The sequence below is a fragment of the Nycticebus coucang genome, chromosome 8 (assembly GCF_027406575.1).
Source record: "Nycticebus coucang isolate mNycCou1 chromosome 8, mNycCou1.pri, whole genome shotgun sequence".
NCBI lineage: Eukaryota > Metazoa > Chordata > Mammalia > Primates > Lorisidae > Nycticebus > Nycticebus coucang.
The window spans coordinates 57,720,180-57,736,509 of NC_069787.1; the positions used below are offsets into that span (position 1 = coordinate 57,720,180).

General features: G+C 38.7%; 1 protein-coding gene across 1 annotated transcript in view; it reads right to left on the bottom strand.

Moving 5' to 3' along the window:
- Nucleotides 1–14,133: 14,133 nt before the first annotated feature.
- COL6A5 (collagen type VI alpha 5 chain) overlaps nt 14,134–16,330 on the bottom strand; it is a 110,443-nt gene continuing 108,246 nt past the window's right edge. The window contains exon 40 of the mRNA XM_053599802.1: nt 14,134–14,948. Coding sequence (XP_053455777.1) covers nt 14,929–14,948 — 20 coding nt within the window. The 3' untranslated portion in view covers nt 14,134–14,928. The remainder of the gene's footprint in view (nt 14,949–16,330) is intronic.

Below are 16,330 nucleotides of genomic sequence, written 5' to 3' on the forward strand. Positions count from 1 at the left end.
AGCTGTGTGAGGCCACGGCACTCTACTGAGGGCAATAAAGTGAGACTCTGTCTCTACAAAAAAAAAAAAAAAAGATGTTAAACTAAGTGAAATAACCCAGGAACAGACAGACAAATACCATATGATGTCACTTATATGTGGAATCTAAAAAGTTAAACTCATAGGAACAGATAGTAAAATGGTAGTTGTCAGATGTTAGAGGGATGGGTGGAGTGACTGGGAAGATGTTGATAAAAGTTACAAAATTTCAGCTAGACAGAAGGTATAAGTTCAAAGAGCTATTATACAACATGATGACTACAATTAATAATAATACATTGTATACTCAAAAATGGCTGAAAGTTGATTTTTAAGTGTTCTCAACACAAAAATGGTATGTGATGTAATACATAATGTTAATTGGTTTGATTTATTCTATAATATATACATACTTCAAAACATTATGCTATATACCACTAATATACATAATTTTATGGATTAATTTTAAAAATAAGTTTAAAAATAAAGACAAGGAAGCTAAGTTTCAGAAATATTAATTGTGCAGTAAAATGCAGAACTGGGATCTACCTACATCTTCAAATTCCAATGCCAGAGTTCTTGTTTAACTGTAGATATCTAACTAAATAAAATATTATAATCGAAGTATTACTATGTATTGTTTGTTAGAAAATAAAGGAAACTTCTGGCTCAACTTGGTGGAAGATCACACACATCTATCTCTTTTTGAAATCCCTTTAAATGGCAAAAAGAAGAGAAACATATCAGTGTACTAGAGATTCCTGATTTGGATGTTTGTTCCTACCAAACCTCATATTGAAATTTGGTCCCCGGTGTTGGAGATGGGACCTAGTGAGAGGCACTTGGGTCATGGAGGCAGATTTTTCATGAATAGATTAATGTTCCTCCTGGATGTGTGTGTGGAATGAACAAGTTTTAGTTCTATTAGTTACAGAGACAGATGGTTGTTAAAGAGCCAGATACCTCCTCCTCTCGCTCTTCTTCCTCTCTTACCACGTACTCTCTGTACATGCTGGCTCTCCCTCATTTTCTGCTGTGAGTGGAAGCCTGAGTTCCTCACCAGATGTAGATGCCAAATCTTGAACTTGTCAGCCACCAGAATTGTGAGCCAAATAAATGTCTTTTTAAAAATAAATTACTCAGCATCATGTATTCCTTTACTGCGACACAAAATGGACAAATACAAGAAAAAAGAGAATTAGAGAACATATAGTCATGAATGGCAATTAACATGCCTTTTTCTTTCCTTTTAAAATTTTATTTTTTATTTTATTCTTTAGAGGCAGAGTGTTACCTGTCCCCCATGTTGGAGTGCAGTGGACTGATCATAGCTCAGTGATGCTCCTGCCTCAACCTTCTAAGAGGCTGGTACTACAGGTGCATGGCTATTATTTCGTTAGCAATGAGGTCTTGCTATGTTGCCCACGCTGGTCTCAAACTCCTGCCCTCTAGCAATTCCCCTGTTTTACCTTCTCATTACAGGTATGTGCCACTGTGTCTGGTATTAACACACATTTTTACAAAGAGTGAAATCTCTCACAGTGGCGACTTTCTTAGCAGAAAGTAGAAATCTGTGAACTGTGAGTGTCAGAAAGAGATAATTAGAAACAATCTGATTCTTCCTTCAGAATGTTAATTGGTTTGATTTAATTATTCTATAATGTATACATACTTCCTTCAGAATCTTGGAAAAGCTCAGCATTTAGAACAGCAGGTACAGCAAAATATGAGGGTGAGATGTGAAGCTGAGTACAGTGAGATTGATTAAACTCTTTCATGCAAAGTGGCTGGGGCTTTAGGTTCTCTTTCTCTCTAAAGAGTTGGTTGAAAAGATCCTCCTTTACACGGAGTTTTCAATAAGCTATTTGGTGTCAACTCTTAAACACAAACCAATGTTTGAGGAACTTCCGAGGAAAGTTTTCAATATGAGAGAAACCCTAACCAACAGAATAAGCAACACAGAAAATACAGATAGAGCCAAGGAAATCTCCAAGAAAGTAGAAAAAAGAGAGAAGTAGAGAATAGGAAGTAGAGGATAAGAAATCTGGGGAGGCCAGTGTGAGAGAGATTCAACTTTCAACCAATAAACGAGGGGAAATCATCAAAGAAATAAAGTAAGAAAATTGCCTGGAACAAAAGGGCTTGACTTGCCAGATTAAAAAAGCTTTCTATGTGCCTATCTCATTTAATGAACAAAAAGAGCCACATTGAGATAGAGAATTCTAAAATTTTAGTTTACTTAATGAACTAAATTTGGTGACACCAGCAATGAAGATATGATACTACTGGGCTGGAGTTGGGGAACACTTCAAGTAAAAAGAAATAGGAATTAAATTGGCATTTGGCTTCTCAAACCAACTTTGGAAACAATAATTCCACAGAGCAGTGCTATCATAATTTAGAGGCAGCTGCTGTTCAGCATAGAATTTTATACCCACATAAGCCATGTATTAGTTTCCTAGGGCTGCCATAACAAAGCATCACAAATTGGGTAGCTTAAGATGACAGAAACATATTCACTTACAGTTATGGAGGCCAGAAGTCCAAAGTCAAGGTGCCAGCAGAGTTGTATTAGTCTGTTTTGCCTTTCTATAAAGGAAATACCAAGACTGGGTAATTTATAAAGAGCCTTGTTTGGCTCACGGTTCTGTAGTCTGAACAAGAAACATCCAGCCAGCGTCCACTTCTGGTGGGAGCTTCAGTGAGCTTTCAATCAAGGATGAATGTGAAGAGGGAGCAGGTGTGTCCCATAGTGAGAGAAGGAAAAAAGAGAGAGAGAGGAGTTGCCAGGCTCTTTTAAACAACCAGCTCACACATGATCTGCCCTGTGACCCCACCAGTTGCAGGAGTTAGGACCCACCCAAACTCAGATGACCTTACCTTGCCTTAACTAACCTCAAACACCTCCCACCAGGTCCCACATTCAACACTGAGGTTCAAATTTCCACATGAGATTCAGAAAGACCAAACATCCAAACCATAACAAGAATTGGCCTTTTTTTTTTTTTTCCTTCTTGTGTTTTTTTTGCCAGGGCTGGGTTTGAACCCGCCACCTCCGGCATATGGGGCCGGTGTCCTACTCCTTTGAGCCACAGGCACCGCCCAGAATTGGCCTTTTTTTCTATAGGCTCTGAGAGAGAACGTGTTCCACATTTCTCTCCTGGCTTCTGGTGGGTGTCAGCAATCTGTAGGGTTCCCTGGCTGGTAGATGTTTCACTACAGTCTCAGTCTCTGTCTTCACATGACCTTCTTAAAAAGATACCAGTTGCGGGATTTAGGACCCACCCAAACTTAGATGACCTTATCTTGCCTTACATCTTAAGAAGATCCTATTTCCAAATAAGGCTACGTTCTGGGGTTCCTGGTGGACATAAATTTTGTGGGAACACTATTCAACCAAATACAAACCACCAATCAAATATGAAGGCAAAATAAAGACATTTGGGGGCATGTAAAGACTTAATACTTATTCTTCTAATGTACTGTTTCTTAAAGAAGTTACAAGAGGAAGTGCTTTATTAAAATATGTAAATAAACAAAGAAAGACAAAATCATGAGAAGGCAATAGGGAATCCAACAAGGAAGTAAGAGTCCATGCAGAGCAGAAGAATGGGAACCTATGGGAGTAAAGTCTCCTATGGCAAGGAAAGAATGATAAGTATTTAATCTATTTGAACATTTAGAAAATAAAATTGACAGCTGTTTGATAGAGCTGAAAGTCCAAGATAAAACAGAAATTGAGTAAGAAAGCAAACATATTCATAGACCCTTTTTGGCAATTTTTACATAGTCATAAAATAGCAACTCTAATTCATGATTTAACAAAAACTTAAGTGACTATTTCAAGAGATGAAAATGGATAATTATGTTAGGTACCTTGCTGAATATTAATCAATCATAATGAAAATTCAGCAGATGATGTCTAAAATTAATATGCTGTGAAATTGCAGCATTAGCACATTATTTAGAAATAGGAAGGTAAAAAAGAGAAGAAGAAAATTATGAAAGTTTAATATGGTGTCTTAGTTCATTCAGGCTGTTTGCAGATTGTACAGCACACAAATGACAGAAATTTATTTCTCACAGTTTTGGAGGCTGGGAAGTCCAAGATCAAGGCACCAGCAGATTAGGTGTCTGTGGGAGCCTGCTTTCTCAGAGATGGTGCCTTCTCTCTACACTTTCATAGAGACATTATAGAAGAGACAAACAAGATCCTTCAGGCCTCTTTTATAAGGGCACTAGTCTCATTTATAAGAGCAGATGTAGTAACTTCCCCAAAGGTCCCATGTTCCATTACCATCATCTTGGGGGTTAGTATTTTCAGGTATTTATTTCCAGGAAACACAAACATTCAGAGCATAACTTATGGAATTACTGGGGTGTGGGGCTGGATAGAGGAGGGAAGGCAGTAATTGTCTTTTATTACAAACCTTTTAGTGTTATTTGATTTTTCAAAAATGTGAGCAAGTAATATTTTCATAGCAAAACAATTTAAAAGACAGAAGTATAAGATAATAGACATAAAAATTACCTGAAAAGTATGTTAAAATGCACCCTCGGTGTTTATACCCAGAGATTCTAATTTGGTAGGTTTGGAGATGCTTGGGACTCTGCATTTTATTTCATTTTATTTTATTTTAATTTTTTTTATTAAATCATAGCTGTGTACATTGATATGATCATGGGGCATCATTCAGTAGCTTCACAGAGCGTTTGACACACTTTCATCACACTGGTTAACATAGCCTTCCTGGCATTCTCTCAGTTACTGTGCCAAGATACTTACATTCCACATTTACCAAGTTTCACATATACCCTTGTAAGATGCACCACGCTGGTGTAATCCCACCAATCCCCTTCCCTCTACCCACCTTCCCCCTCCCTCCGCTCCCTTTCCCCCTTCCCCCTATTCTTAGGTTGTAACTGGGTTATAGCTTTCATGTGAAAATCCTAAATTAGTTTCATAGTAGGGCTGAGTACATTGGGTACTTTTTCTTCCATTCTTGAGATACTTTACTAAGAAGCATATGTTCCAGCTCCATCCATGTAAACATGAAAGAGGTAAAGTCTCCATCTTTCTTTAAGGCTGCATAATATTCCATGGTGTACATATACCACAATTTATTAATCCATTTGTGGATCGATGGGAACTTGGGCTTTTTCCATGACTTAGAAATTATGAATTGGGGTGCAATAAACATTCTGGTACAAATATCTCTGTTATGATGTGATTTTTGGTCTTCTGGGTATATGCCCAGGGGACTCTGCATTTTTAAAAAGCCTGAATTTCTGATTGGGGTGGTCCCTGAACTCAACTTTAAGAAACACTTTACAAAATAACCACCACATTAAAGGAGCATCAGCTTTAGCTGATTTCTGATAGAAACCAAACAATTCTGAACCTATGTTAGTCATGTCCATCTCCTATTAGTATGAGGGCAAAACAGTGTTGCTTGTTAAAACGCTGCTTAACTGGAAGTTCTTATAACTTCAAAAGTGAGTGATAAAATAAGAGGGATAGATGTTAATATCAGGAAATGTTTTCATTTCTTGCAGCTGGCAAGAGTCTTCCACCCAGGCAGGTAGTTAACACTGGCAGAAGCCATTGGGATAGTTACTCCCATGTTTGTGGGAGGCTAAATCGGCCTGCTGGGTATGAGAATCCATCTGCAAACAGGAACACCATGGATCCTGCACCACTATGTGGTCAGCTGGTTGCTGTGTAACAGCCGTGAGTTTGAAGGTGCCCGGGGTTGTATCCCAGCCTGTGTGCAAGAGAACCGTAGAAATGTTTCCAATGGAAATGCTAAAATGAGAGCTGATGCTGAAATCTGCTAGTTATGGAGTCACAGAAGTGTCATAGTGACAACAAATCTACTGTTTAAAATCTAAAGTTTAAAAGGCCATGATCAGTCCTCTCTGAAGTGCTGCACAACCCTGTTCCTTGGCCTGCCCTGCAGGTTATTGCCAGCTTCCCAACTAGAGTCATTAGGTGCAGTTCCCAAATTCTGTTGAGGGGCTGCTGCGAGCCAGCTACTGTATAAAGTGCGTTACACATGCCAAATCTCATAAAGTTAATTTCACAGATGAGAAAAAATAGGGGCTCCAGTAAGTTAAGCCCCAAATCCAATATCACATAATCAGCATGTAGTAGAATAAGGTTCACTCTTTCCGTGACTCCAAATTACATCTTGGACACATCCTTAAGCCTATGGGGCATCAGATCACAGAACAAGATCATTAGCATCGAGGCTGTGAAGTGCGGTTCATTTATTACTGCAAATGTGTTCATTGAACAGAAATCCTGCTGGCCTGGCATAAGGACTCTCACGAAAGCACCACAGAGGTTCTGGAGCACAGCCACACTGCACAGATGTGATGGAGCTCCTGCAAGAGTCACCAAAGCACTGACAATGGCTCTGCTGCAGCAATGGATGGCCAGGAAATAGCCACGGCCAGCCAGACACCCCAGAGAGGGTAGTCGGAGCTACAGGAGAAAAGTGGTTCTCAAAGTCTGTGCAGTGGCAGCATCACTGGAGAACTTGTTAGAAATGCAAATTCTCAGAACCCATCCAAAACTACTCAACCAAAAACTCTGGGCTGAGGCCCAGTAATCAGTGTTTTAGCAAGTGTTCCAGGGGATTCTGATGCACACTCAAGTTTGAGAACCACTGTTCTAGATACCCATTCTTCTCTTCTTCCTTATCTTCTGTTCCACACCAATTGATACCCATATCCTACTAATTTTACATTTTCAATACTTTGCTTATATATTTGTCTTCATCCCAAGCACCATTTTCCACTCTGGCCTAGACAACTCACTGATTACCCTGTGACTACTTTTCCCTTCCAGTACCCTCTTCCTTCAGCAACCAGTGACAGCCATAATAATGTCTAACCACAGCCCTCACCTGTCCTCGGGGCACCCCAGTGCCTCCAAGAGAGTGTAAACTCTTCAGCATGGTGCACAGGGCGCTCTGTGGCTGGCCTCAGCTGCCTCTCTATCCTCTTCTGCCATCACTCCTTGACGCAGCTTTAGCAACCTAGTCATTTCCTCTTCCCTATGAATGCAATGAGTTTATGGTTTAAATAAAAACCTACTAAAGGGCAAAGAGCCAGGAGAGACTCTTCCTTCTTGCTGGACTTCCTACTTAATTTTCCCCTTGCTAAGTTGTATTCAATCATTTTAATTCAGGTCAAGAGAAATCTCCTAAGAGAAACCCTCGGCAGATACAATGCCTCAGGTTTGTAATCCCAGCACACGGGAGGCCGAGGCAGGTGAATTGCTTGAGCTCAGGAGTTTGAGACCAGCTTGAGTAAGAACAAGACCCCATCTCTACTAAAAATATAGAGAAACTAGCTGGGCATTGTGGCATTGTGGCAGGTGCCTGTAGTCCCAGCTATTGGGGAGGGTGAGGCAGGAGGACCACTTAAGCCCAAGAGTTTGAGGTTTCTGTGAGCTATGATGATGCCACAGTATTCTACCTAGGGTGACAGAGTGAGAATCTGCATCAAGAAAACAAACAAACAAAAGATAATGTCTTTGGGTCCTAATCTGGGCTAAGGATCCTCCTCTGTATTCTCACAGCCATTCCCTGAACCTTAGCACCACTGCATTAAATTGAAATGATCTCCTTCTGAGTCAGTCTTTCCGGCTAGATTTTCCAGCTCAAGGTATATGCTACCTTTTATTTATCTTTATATTCCCTGTCTCCAGTGCAATGCATATTACATGGTACAGGTTTAATAAACCATGCCATGCTGAACAAAAAATCTGCAAAATGCATCTACTCATTTGCAGATCTTTAAGCAAATAAATTCTAGGGCAGCACTCCTCAAACTTAGATGTGCATACATGGTAGAAATCTTGTTAAAATGCAGATTCTGATCCAGTAGACTTGGGGCATAGCCCAGAGAGTCTGCATTTCTCACAAGCTTCCAGGTGATGCTGATGCTGCTGGTTCAAGGCTACCAGCTACACTCTTTGAGTGGCTAGTATTGTAGCCTAAGTCATGAAACAGTTTATGTCATGCTAGAAAAACATTTTTGTTTTGCAGAAGTGCCAGTAACATAGAGGACAAAAGATGATTTGTGCTGTTTACTAGCCGATTCTTATAATATCCCTCAATCTGGAGTTTTATCAATTCTTCTGAAGGAAATTACAAACAGTCATCTTGTGAGCCAGTCCTCTGCACAGATGTCGTCCCGTCGGGGAAGAGAGAAATTCCTTATCAGCAGCATTTGTGTGGAGGACAACTGCTAGTTGCTGCAGGACTTTTTCTCAACACAGAATCCAAATTCAGTTTGGGAAGTAGAAGCTGGTGGGAAAAACAGAGGGAGGCCAAGAGGATATTATCCAAGCTCAATAAAATGGGGCTTACTTCTTCATTCCTTCCCACATGAAGAAAAATAGGTATTGAAGCCCTGTTAATTTCCTGTGTTCTACAAGGTGAGAAGGTCTAGGGTTGACAAAGTTGACAATGGAGGGCCAGGGAAGAGATTTATTCAGAAGATTCTGGGGTTGGATCTCTGATACTCTAGAACAAGGACAGGTGCTCTGGAAGTCTAGATAGGTTACTCTAGAGAGAGGGAAAGAGGTTCCAATTTAGGGAGACCGATAGGAGCTGCACAAACTTACAACGATTCACATTTTTACCCCCAGGACTGCACTTGGATAAAATATGTAAGAATCAGATTTAAAATGTCAACTGAAGTTTTCCAGACATATCACAGGATTCTTAGTCATCTGTAATTCTGACCAGCTGTTGTCAGTGCATTGCCTCATGTCACATGAGGCTGCAGTGGCTCAGCTACAGGTCATTCCTGTACAAAATCTCTGGACTAATGCGTGCCTAAAGCATGAGTTTAGGCTCCTTTTTGAGGCCACACAATTTTGATTTTAGAGCACCCCATATTCAAATAGATTGGATATTGTGGAATGGTCCAGGACTTTAAAAAATGCTATTTTTTTTTAAGCTTTAAAAACAAAGCTCTTCAGCAACCCATCACACTTGTCATGGTCTCAGATGTTCAGTGATCCTGGCCTCTGTATAAGCAAGTTTACCCACTCACTTCTGTACAGACACATAGCTCTTTCCAGCTTTTGTTTTCTTGTCATTGCTTATGCCAATTCCCTTCCTTGCCATGAAACCAAACGGTATTTATCCTTCAAGTTGAGTTTGTTCCCCCATTCATGAAATCTCTATTGGATGCCTTTTAAATAGATGCCAGGCACTATTCTGGATACCAGGAGCACAGTGATGAACAAGACAGAGATTCTCACTTCAGCACCTTCTGGGGACATAGACAAGTGAATGGGCCATTAAAATCCTCCCTAGTGAGGGTGCAGAGGGAAAGATCCAAGTACTAGGAGAACACACAGTGGGGTAGGGGTTACTTTATCCAGTTTGAGAAAGTTTATGGGAAGTGTTCTAAGCAGGTGAGAGCCAGTGTGGAAGAATGAATAAGAGGTAGGGAAGGAGGGGAAGAGGTTCCTTGCAGTGGGAAGAGATTGGACTGGGAAGGTGAACAAAGGTCCAAATAGAAACTGGCCTTTAGAAACTCTTTCAAAAGCATGGAAGGAGTTTCCACTGTTTTCATTAAAGATCTAGAAGGGAAGCGTTATGGATCTTTAAACTGGTGTGAATCCCATTTATTCCTTGAAGTCTATTCTAATTATTAAAATTCAAAGTGATTTTTTTCCTTTTTGATTTTCAAAGCAATTACTAGCTGTATTTAAGCAGGCTGACTGAATTCATGTATTTTTCTTAACCGATGGTCATTCTCTGCTCTTGGTTCTTGACTTTTTGTACCCACAGCACACACTCAAGTGTTATAGTTTTGGCTTGAATGTGCCCAAAATATTAGGTCATAAAGTCTGAAATATTTGATTTTGAATCAAAAGTTAAGTTTGTTATATCTCAAACAAGAAGCAGTACAATTAATCAAAGTACACACCTAAACAATTGACATAGGTTGCTATCTTAATGGTAGCTTGTGTATGTCAGCATCAAAGAAGCCTAGAGAATGAATATTTTTCCTTGAAAGAAGTGATCCAAAGCCTGGAAAAAGTGGTATTCAGTTGGTGCAAGGTCTGGTAAATATGGGGTATGACAGAGAGTTTCCAAGTCCAGCTTCTGTATTTTGAGCAATGTTGTTTGTGTGACAGAGGATTGGCCTGACTCAGTTAACCAATCTGGGCTGCTTAAATCACATGCATCCTCATTGTATCATCCAAATGGTTACAATAGACATTTGCTGTAATTGATCAGTTTTGTGAAGCTGTAGTTGATAATACCAATGCTGGACCACCAAATGAACACCATTATCTTTTTTGGATGAATATTTGGTTTTGGACTGTGTTTCAGCACTTCATCTTTATCCAACCATTGTGCTGAATGCTTGTGATTGTCAAAAACAATACATTTTTCATCTTATATGACAATATGCTGTAGAAATGGTTCACCATTATGTCATAACAGCAAAGAAAGGCAAGCTTCAAGATGATTTCTCTTCTGAAACTTGTTTACTTCATATGGTACCCATCACTCCAGCTTCTTTACCTTGCCAATTTGTTTCAAATGGTCCAGTATAATTGGAATAGTGATGTCAAGCCTTGCTGCTAATTCACATGGAGGTTGAGATGTATTTGCTTCCACTGCAGCTTTCAGCTCATCATTATCTACCTTAAAATCAGGTCACCCACATGGTGCATCTTAAAATCAAAATCCCCAGAATAGCATTTCCCAAACCACCAGTGTACTTTAGATTCATTAGCCACATCCTTCTCAAACACTTTGTTGATATTTTTCAGGGGTCTGCACTGCCTTGTTTCCAAGATGGAACTCATATTCAAAAATAACATGGATTTTTGACTTATTCATAGTTTCACAAAAATTGCTCTAAAAAATTTGTGAGCGATAGTCAGAGCCAAAATGTGTTTGAAAGAATGAGGATATATCTTCATAAAGAAAAAACAGGAAGTGTCAAAGTCAAATGTCAGAGATAACAACTATCAAAGTTAGCATATAAGGAAAATGGATATTTCATGTTTAATAACCTAATAGATTTATTTTAAAACTCCCTATATGTACAGCATAATTAGTCCTCCAGTGGAACAATGACATTTCATATCATCTGTCTTAGCTTTCATATGCATCAAATTGTGCTGTGCTCTATACAACCTCAAATGACAACTCAGACATAAAATTCACACCAAAAGTGAATATACACTTAGTAATAACACAAATTAATTTTATACATTGATCATAATTATGGGGCATAAGCCAGGCACAATGGCTTACACCTGTAATCCTAGCACTCTGGGAGGCCAAGGCGGGTGGATTGCTTGAGCTCATGAATTCAAGACCAGCCTGAGCAATAGTGAGATTCCATCTCTACTAAATATAGAAACACTGAGGCAAGAGGATCTCCGGAGCCCAAGAGCTTGAAGTTGCTGTGAGCTATGATGCCCCAGCACTCTACTCAGGGCACCAGAGTGAGACTCTGTCTTAAAAAAAAAAAGAAAAGAAAAGAAAAAAATATGTGGCATATCAGTGAAGGGGACAAGTTTCTCTGGTGCTTAATGTTCAATAAAAGTCATTATTTTAGAATGTTGTCTAACTCTAGTGACCTGGACTTAATGCAAACTCCTCAAAGACAAGGAGTGTTATCTATTTTTTAAAATTCCTTACAATTCCTAACATAGTCCTGGATGTACTTGAATTTTACATTTTTATGACTTAATTCACTGTTTTAAATAACATGTTAGGCATTTAAAAATGAATAAAGAATAATATAAGTAATGCTTGTTTTTCCATATCTCAACTTAATAAAACATTACAATGACAATTGGACTCTGGTTTTACCTCTTCCCACTGAAAGATAACCACTGCCTTCAATTTGTTTGTGACCCCCAAAATGCCTTTACATTTTGACTACAGTTGTCAGTAGTAGTCATAAGCAATATGTAGCATTGCTTGTCAGGTTTTAAAATGTTGCATTAAGTGATGTCATAATGTATTCTTCTCCATCTCTTTCTGGTTTAATGTTATCTTTGAGACTTATCTATCTTTATAGATGTAGCTCCAATTTATCAACTTAACTGCTGTGTCATATACCAGTGTGTGAACAGACCACATTAGGACATTCAGGTCAGTTTCCACTCTTTGCTATAAACACAAAGGGCTACAATGGATGTGTTTGTATTTGGTTCCTGGTGTATGTGTGTGTGTGACCTTCCTGCACATGGCTATATAGATCTACCAGTGGGATTGCTGGATTTCAGAATATGTGCATCATAAATCTAACTAAATATTGCTAAAATGCTGTTCAAACTTCAGACATATGAAAAAATGCTCATCATCTTTAATCATCAGAGAAATACAAATCAAAACTACTTTGAGGTATCACCTAACTCCAGTGAGACTAGCCTACATCACAAAATCCCAAGACCAGAGATGTTGGCGTGGATGTGGAGAAAAGGGAACACTTTTGCACTGCTGGTGGGAATGCGAATTAATACATTCCTTTTGGAAAGAGATATGGAGAACACTTAGAGATCTAAAAATAGATCTGCCATTCAATCCTGTAATCCCTCTACTGGGCATATACCCAGAAGACCAAAAATCACATCATAACAAAGATATTTGTATCAGAATATTTATTGCAGCCCTATTCATAATTGCTAAGTCATGGAAAAAGCCCAAGTGCCTATCGATCCACGAATGGATTAACAAATTGTGGTATATGTACACCATGGAATATTATGCAGCCTTAAAGAAAGATGGAGACTTTACCTCTTTCATGTTTACATGGATGGAGCTGGAACATATTCTTCTTAGTAAAGTGTCTCAAGAATGGAAGAAAAAGTACCCAATGTACTCACCCTTATTATGAAACTAATGTAGGACCTTCACACGAAAGCTATAACCCAGTTACAACATAAGAATAGGGAGAAGGGGGAAAGGGAGGGGAGGGAGAGGGGAGGGAGTGGAGGGAGGGGGTTTAATGGGATTACACCTGCGGTGCATCTTATAAGGGTATATGTGAATCTTAGTAAATGTGGAATGTAAAGGTCTTAGCAAAATAACTAAGAAAATGCCAGGAAAGCTATGTTAACTAGTGTGATGAAAATGTGTCAGACGGTCTATGAACCAAGTGTATGGTGCCCCATGATCATACTAATGTACACAGCTATGATTTAATAAAAAAAAAAGTTGTAACAATTCAGTCCTATCAGGCAGAGGATGAATTTCTGAGGCTTCACATTCTTGACAACCATGTCACTTTCAGATGCAAGGATCTGATGATGTATATGTATTCTTCAGACATACATTTACACACACACACAAATCCCTTCAGCACACATCAGAGTTCTTAGAGAAAAAGAAAATATTATTAGGCTAGGGCACCTGCCACCTACACCATGGCTGGTTCGAACCTGGCCCAGGCCTGCCAAACAACAATGACAACTACAACAAAAAAATAGCCGGGCGTTGTGGTGGATACTTGTAGCCCCACCTACTAGGGAAGCTGAGGCAAGAGAATCACTTGAGCCCAAGAATTTGAGGTTGCTGTGAGCTGTGATGCCATAGCACTCTACTGAGGGTGACATAGTGAAACTGTCTCAAAAATAAATAAATAAAAATAAAGGAAAATAAAACATTATTAAATGAGTAGCATTTACTTTAGAACATCCCAAAGAGCAATAAGAGACTACTTTTAAAATTCTGACAGTTTAGAATTAGTTGATTGGACTACTTTTAAATTGTACAAATAATAGTAATGTTAATGAAAATTATACAAAAAGTACAAAATTATCTATTGTATTACCATGTTAATATATTCATTTTATTTTTTGTACAATTGATTCTTGTTGACTTGGTAATTACTTCTTGCCTTATCCAATCGAATTGTTTTTTAAAGTTTTAATTGATTTAGAGGGTACATGTCTAATTCCATTACATGTATAGACTATATAGGGGGGAATGATTTTTAAAACTAATTCACTGTTGGCTCATTTTACATTTTATGTAAATTTTCCAAAAATGTTCCAAATAATCGTTCTAATATGTCTGAGTTAGACTATAAAAATGAACAGAACAAATTTCCAGCTCAGATTTTATTTTATTTTAGAAATTGTCTCTTACTACATTGCAATTCCCAGGAATATCTCTGGTCATACAGAGCATTTATGCTTTTCCATAACTTTTTATTGTAGCAACAATCCAGTATACACAAAAGCATGCTAAAACATAAAACAATCACAGCACGAAATAGTGGTTCACACAATTAACCTCTTCTCGCTTTTCTGTTTTTTACCAATTCCATTCTTTGATAAATGTCCTGGCAAAAGGAAAGAATTGATTTGGGGTGGTGGCAACCTGATGTGTGGGTCTTACAGAGCAGTCAGTGCTAGATGCAATGTTAGGGTCATACCAGAACTGAACCCATGGGCATGGTTTCTAGTTTTAAGAACAAGTAGAAGACGTTCCTCAGAAACTCTAATTCTAAAATAAATGTTTTGTACTCAAGAGTCCAATCTAAGATATAGATGTGATGAAAATCATGACAAAGATCTTCCTAAGCACATACATTATCAAAATCGATGTCTGAACTATGCAGAGCTGTTAAAGACAATTCAGTTAACTCATTCACATCAGTTTTCCCATTTCTCAGGAGAAATGAAACCATTCCTAATTTCTCAGTTCTCCTCCTTGATGTCTTCACTTAGAAAAGTCTTCCCCTTAGATTTGAGGTGGAGAGCAAATTTAGCATGCTATTAGCCAGCTGCTCTCACAAAAATATTCCTGCCACTTACCACTCCACTTCTAATAGCTGGTTAATAATTTCAGGTTTGAACCACATGAAATTGTCATGCCAATGGAACTATCCTCTTTTCTGCTGTGATCATCTTTTGTCTTTACCATCTGCAAGACATAAAAATATATATTGCTCTTAACGTCACCGCATTTGTTTCAAGTGTTTGCTCTAGACTGAAGCCTCTCCTTTTATTTGCCACAAATTAAACAAATACAAGTAGTTTTTGTCATTTTCAATAGTCCAAAATAAAAGTCTAATACAAGGAGGTATCATAATAAGATATAAATAAGATATAAATAAGCAACATTTAAGTAGAACTATAAGTACACTCCTTCATACAAAACATTGATAGATTCATGGTTTGAAATTCCACGTTTAACAAACTTAGTGGCTGGTATTATAATATTAAATAGGCACTTGAAGAAATACACAATAGACAATATCAGAACTCTGCCCAGAATCCCACCAATCTTCTCTTTTGTCTTTTAGCATTAACTTCCAGGCCAATGTACCTTTCCTTTTACCTCCCACTCCCTTTCTCCCTTGCTAACCACTGACAGGGAGCTTTTGATTTCAGCACCAACACCTACTATTCTTCCAGAGTTGCCACTGGGCTACTGGAGCGACTTTAATTGCATGCATTGTGAGCTCCTGGAGTTTATATCCCTCCATAGCACCTCTCTGACCAGTCAATGACCTAGGAGGAAGCAAGAAAGTATAACTTCCTTGCCTCCAACGAGGACATCTGGGCAACCTAATTTAGAGCCTGAGTCCACTTGAAGGATCAGGTCTAAGCTGCCCTCTGTGGGACTTTGAGAAACACCCTCGTTTGGATTCTACTTCCTCCCTGTCTGTTTTCCTTGCTGGATCTCCTGTAAGCACCTCCTTAATAAATCACATGCACACAAATTTTCAATTCTGGGTCAGCTTCCCCTGAAGACAGAATCTTAGAGGGGCTTTAAATACCAGTTGTCTTTAAATACCTTTGCTCTTACACCCACCTTTTTCCATCTCTGAACTACCCTTAATTCCTTCCTCCATGCTGGCAAATACATTGTATTATAAGTTACTAAAACACAGTCAAGTCCCAGCAAGGCACTAAACTTCTCTGAGCCTCAGTTTCTTTGTCTGCATACTAGGGATATTAATTCTGTCTCCCACACAGGGTTTTGGAGGATATCCAATGAGATCATACGTATGAAATTACCTCATAAATAGTATAACTCTTTGAATGAGTGACCTGTGTCTCAGCCAGCCTCCCTTTCAGTTGCCTACTTGATTTCTCATTTGTGTCCCTTTCTCAATTTCAGTCATTTGGCCTCGCTCCAATTCCCTGGTTGTCACATCATGTTTTTGGCAATAAGTCCTCCTTGTTTTCCTTCATCTGAGAATGTCTTTATTTTGCCTCCATTCCAAAAGGATATTTTCACTGAATATAAAGTTCTGTGTTTACAGTTCTCTTCTTTCAGCGTTTAAAAAAAATGTTGGT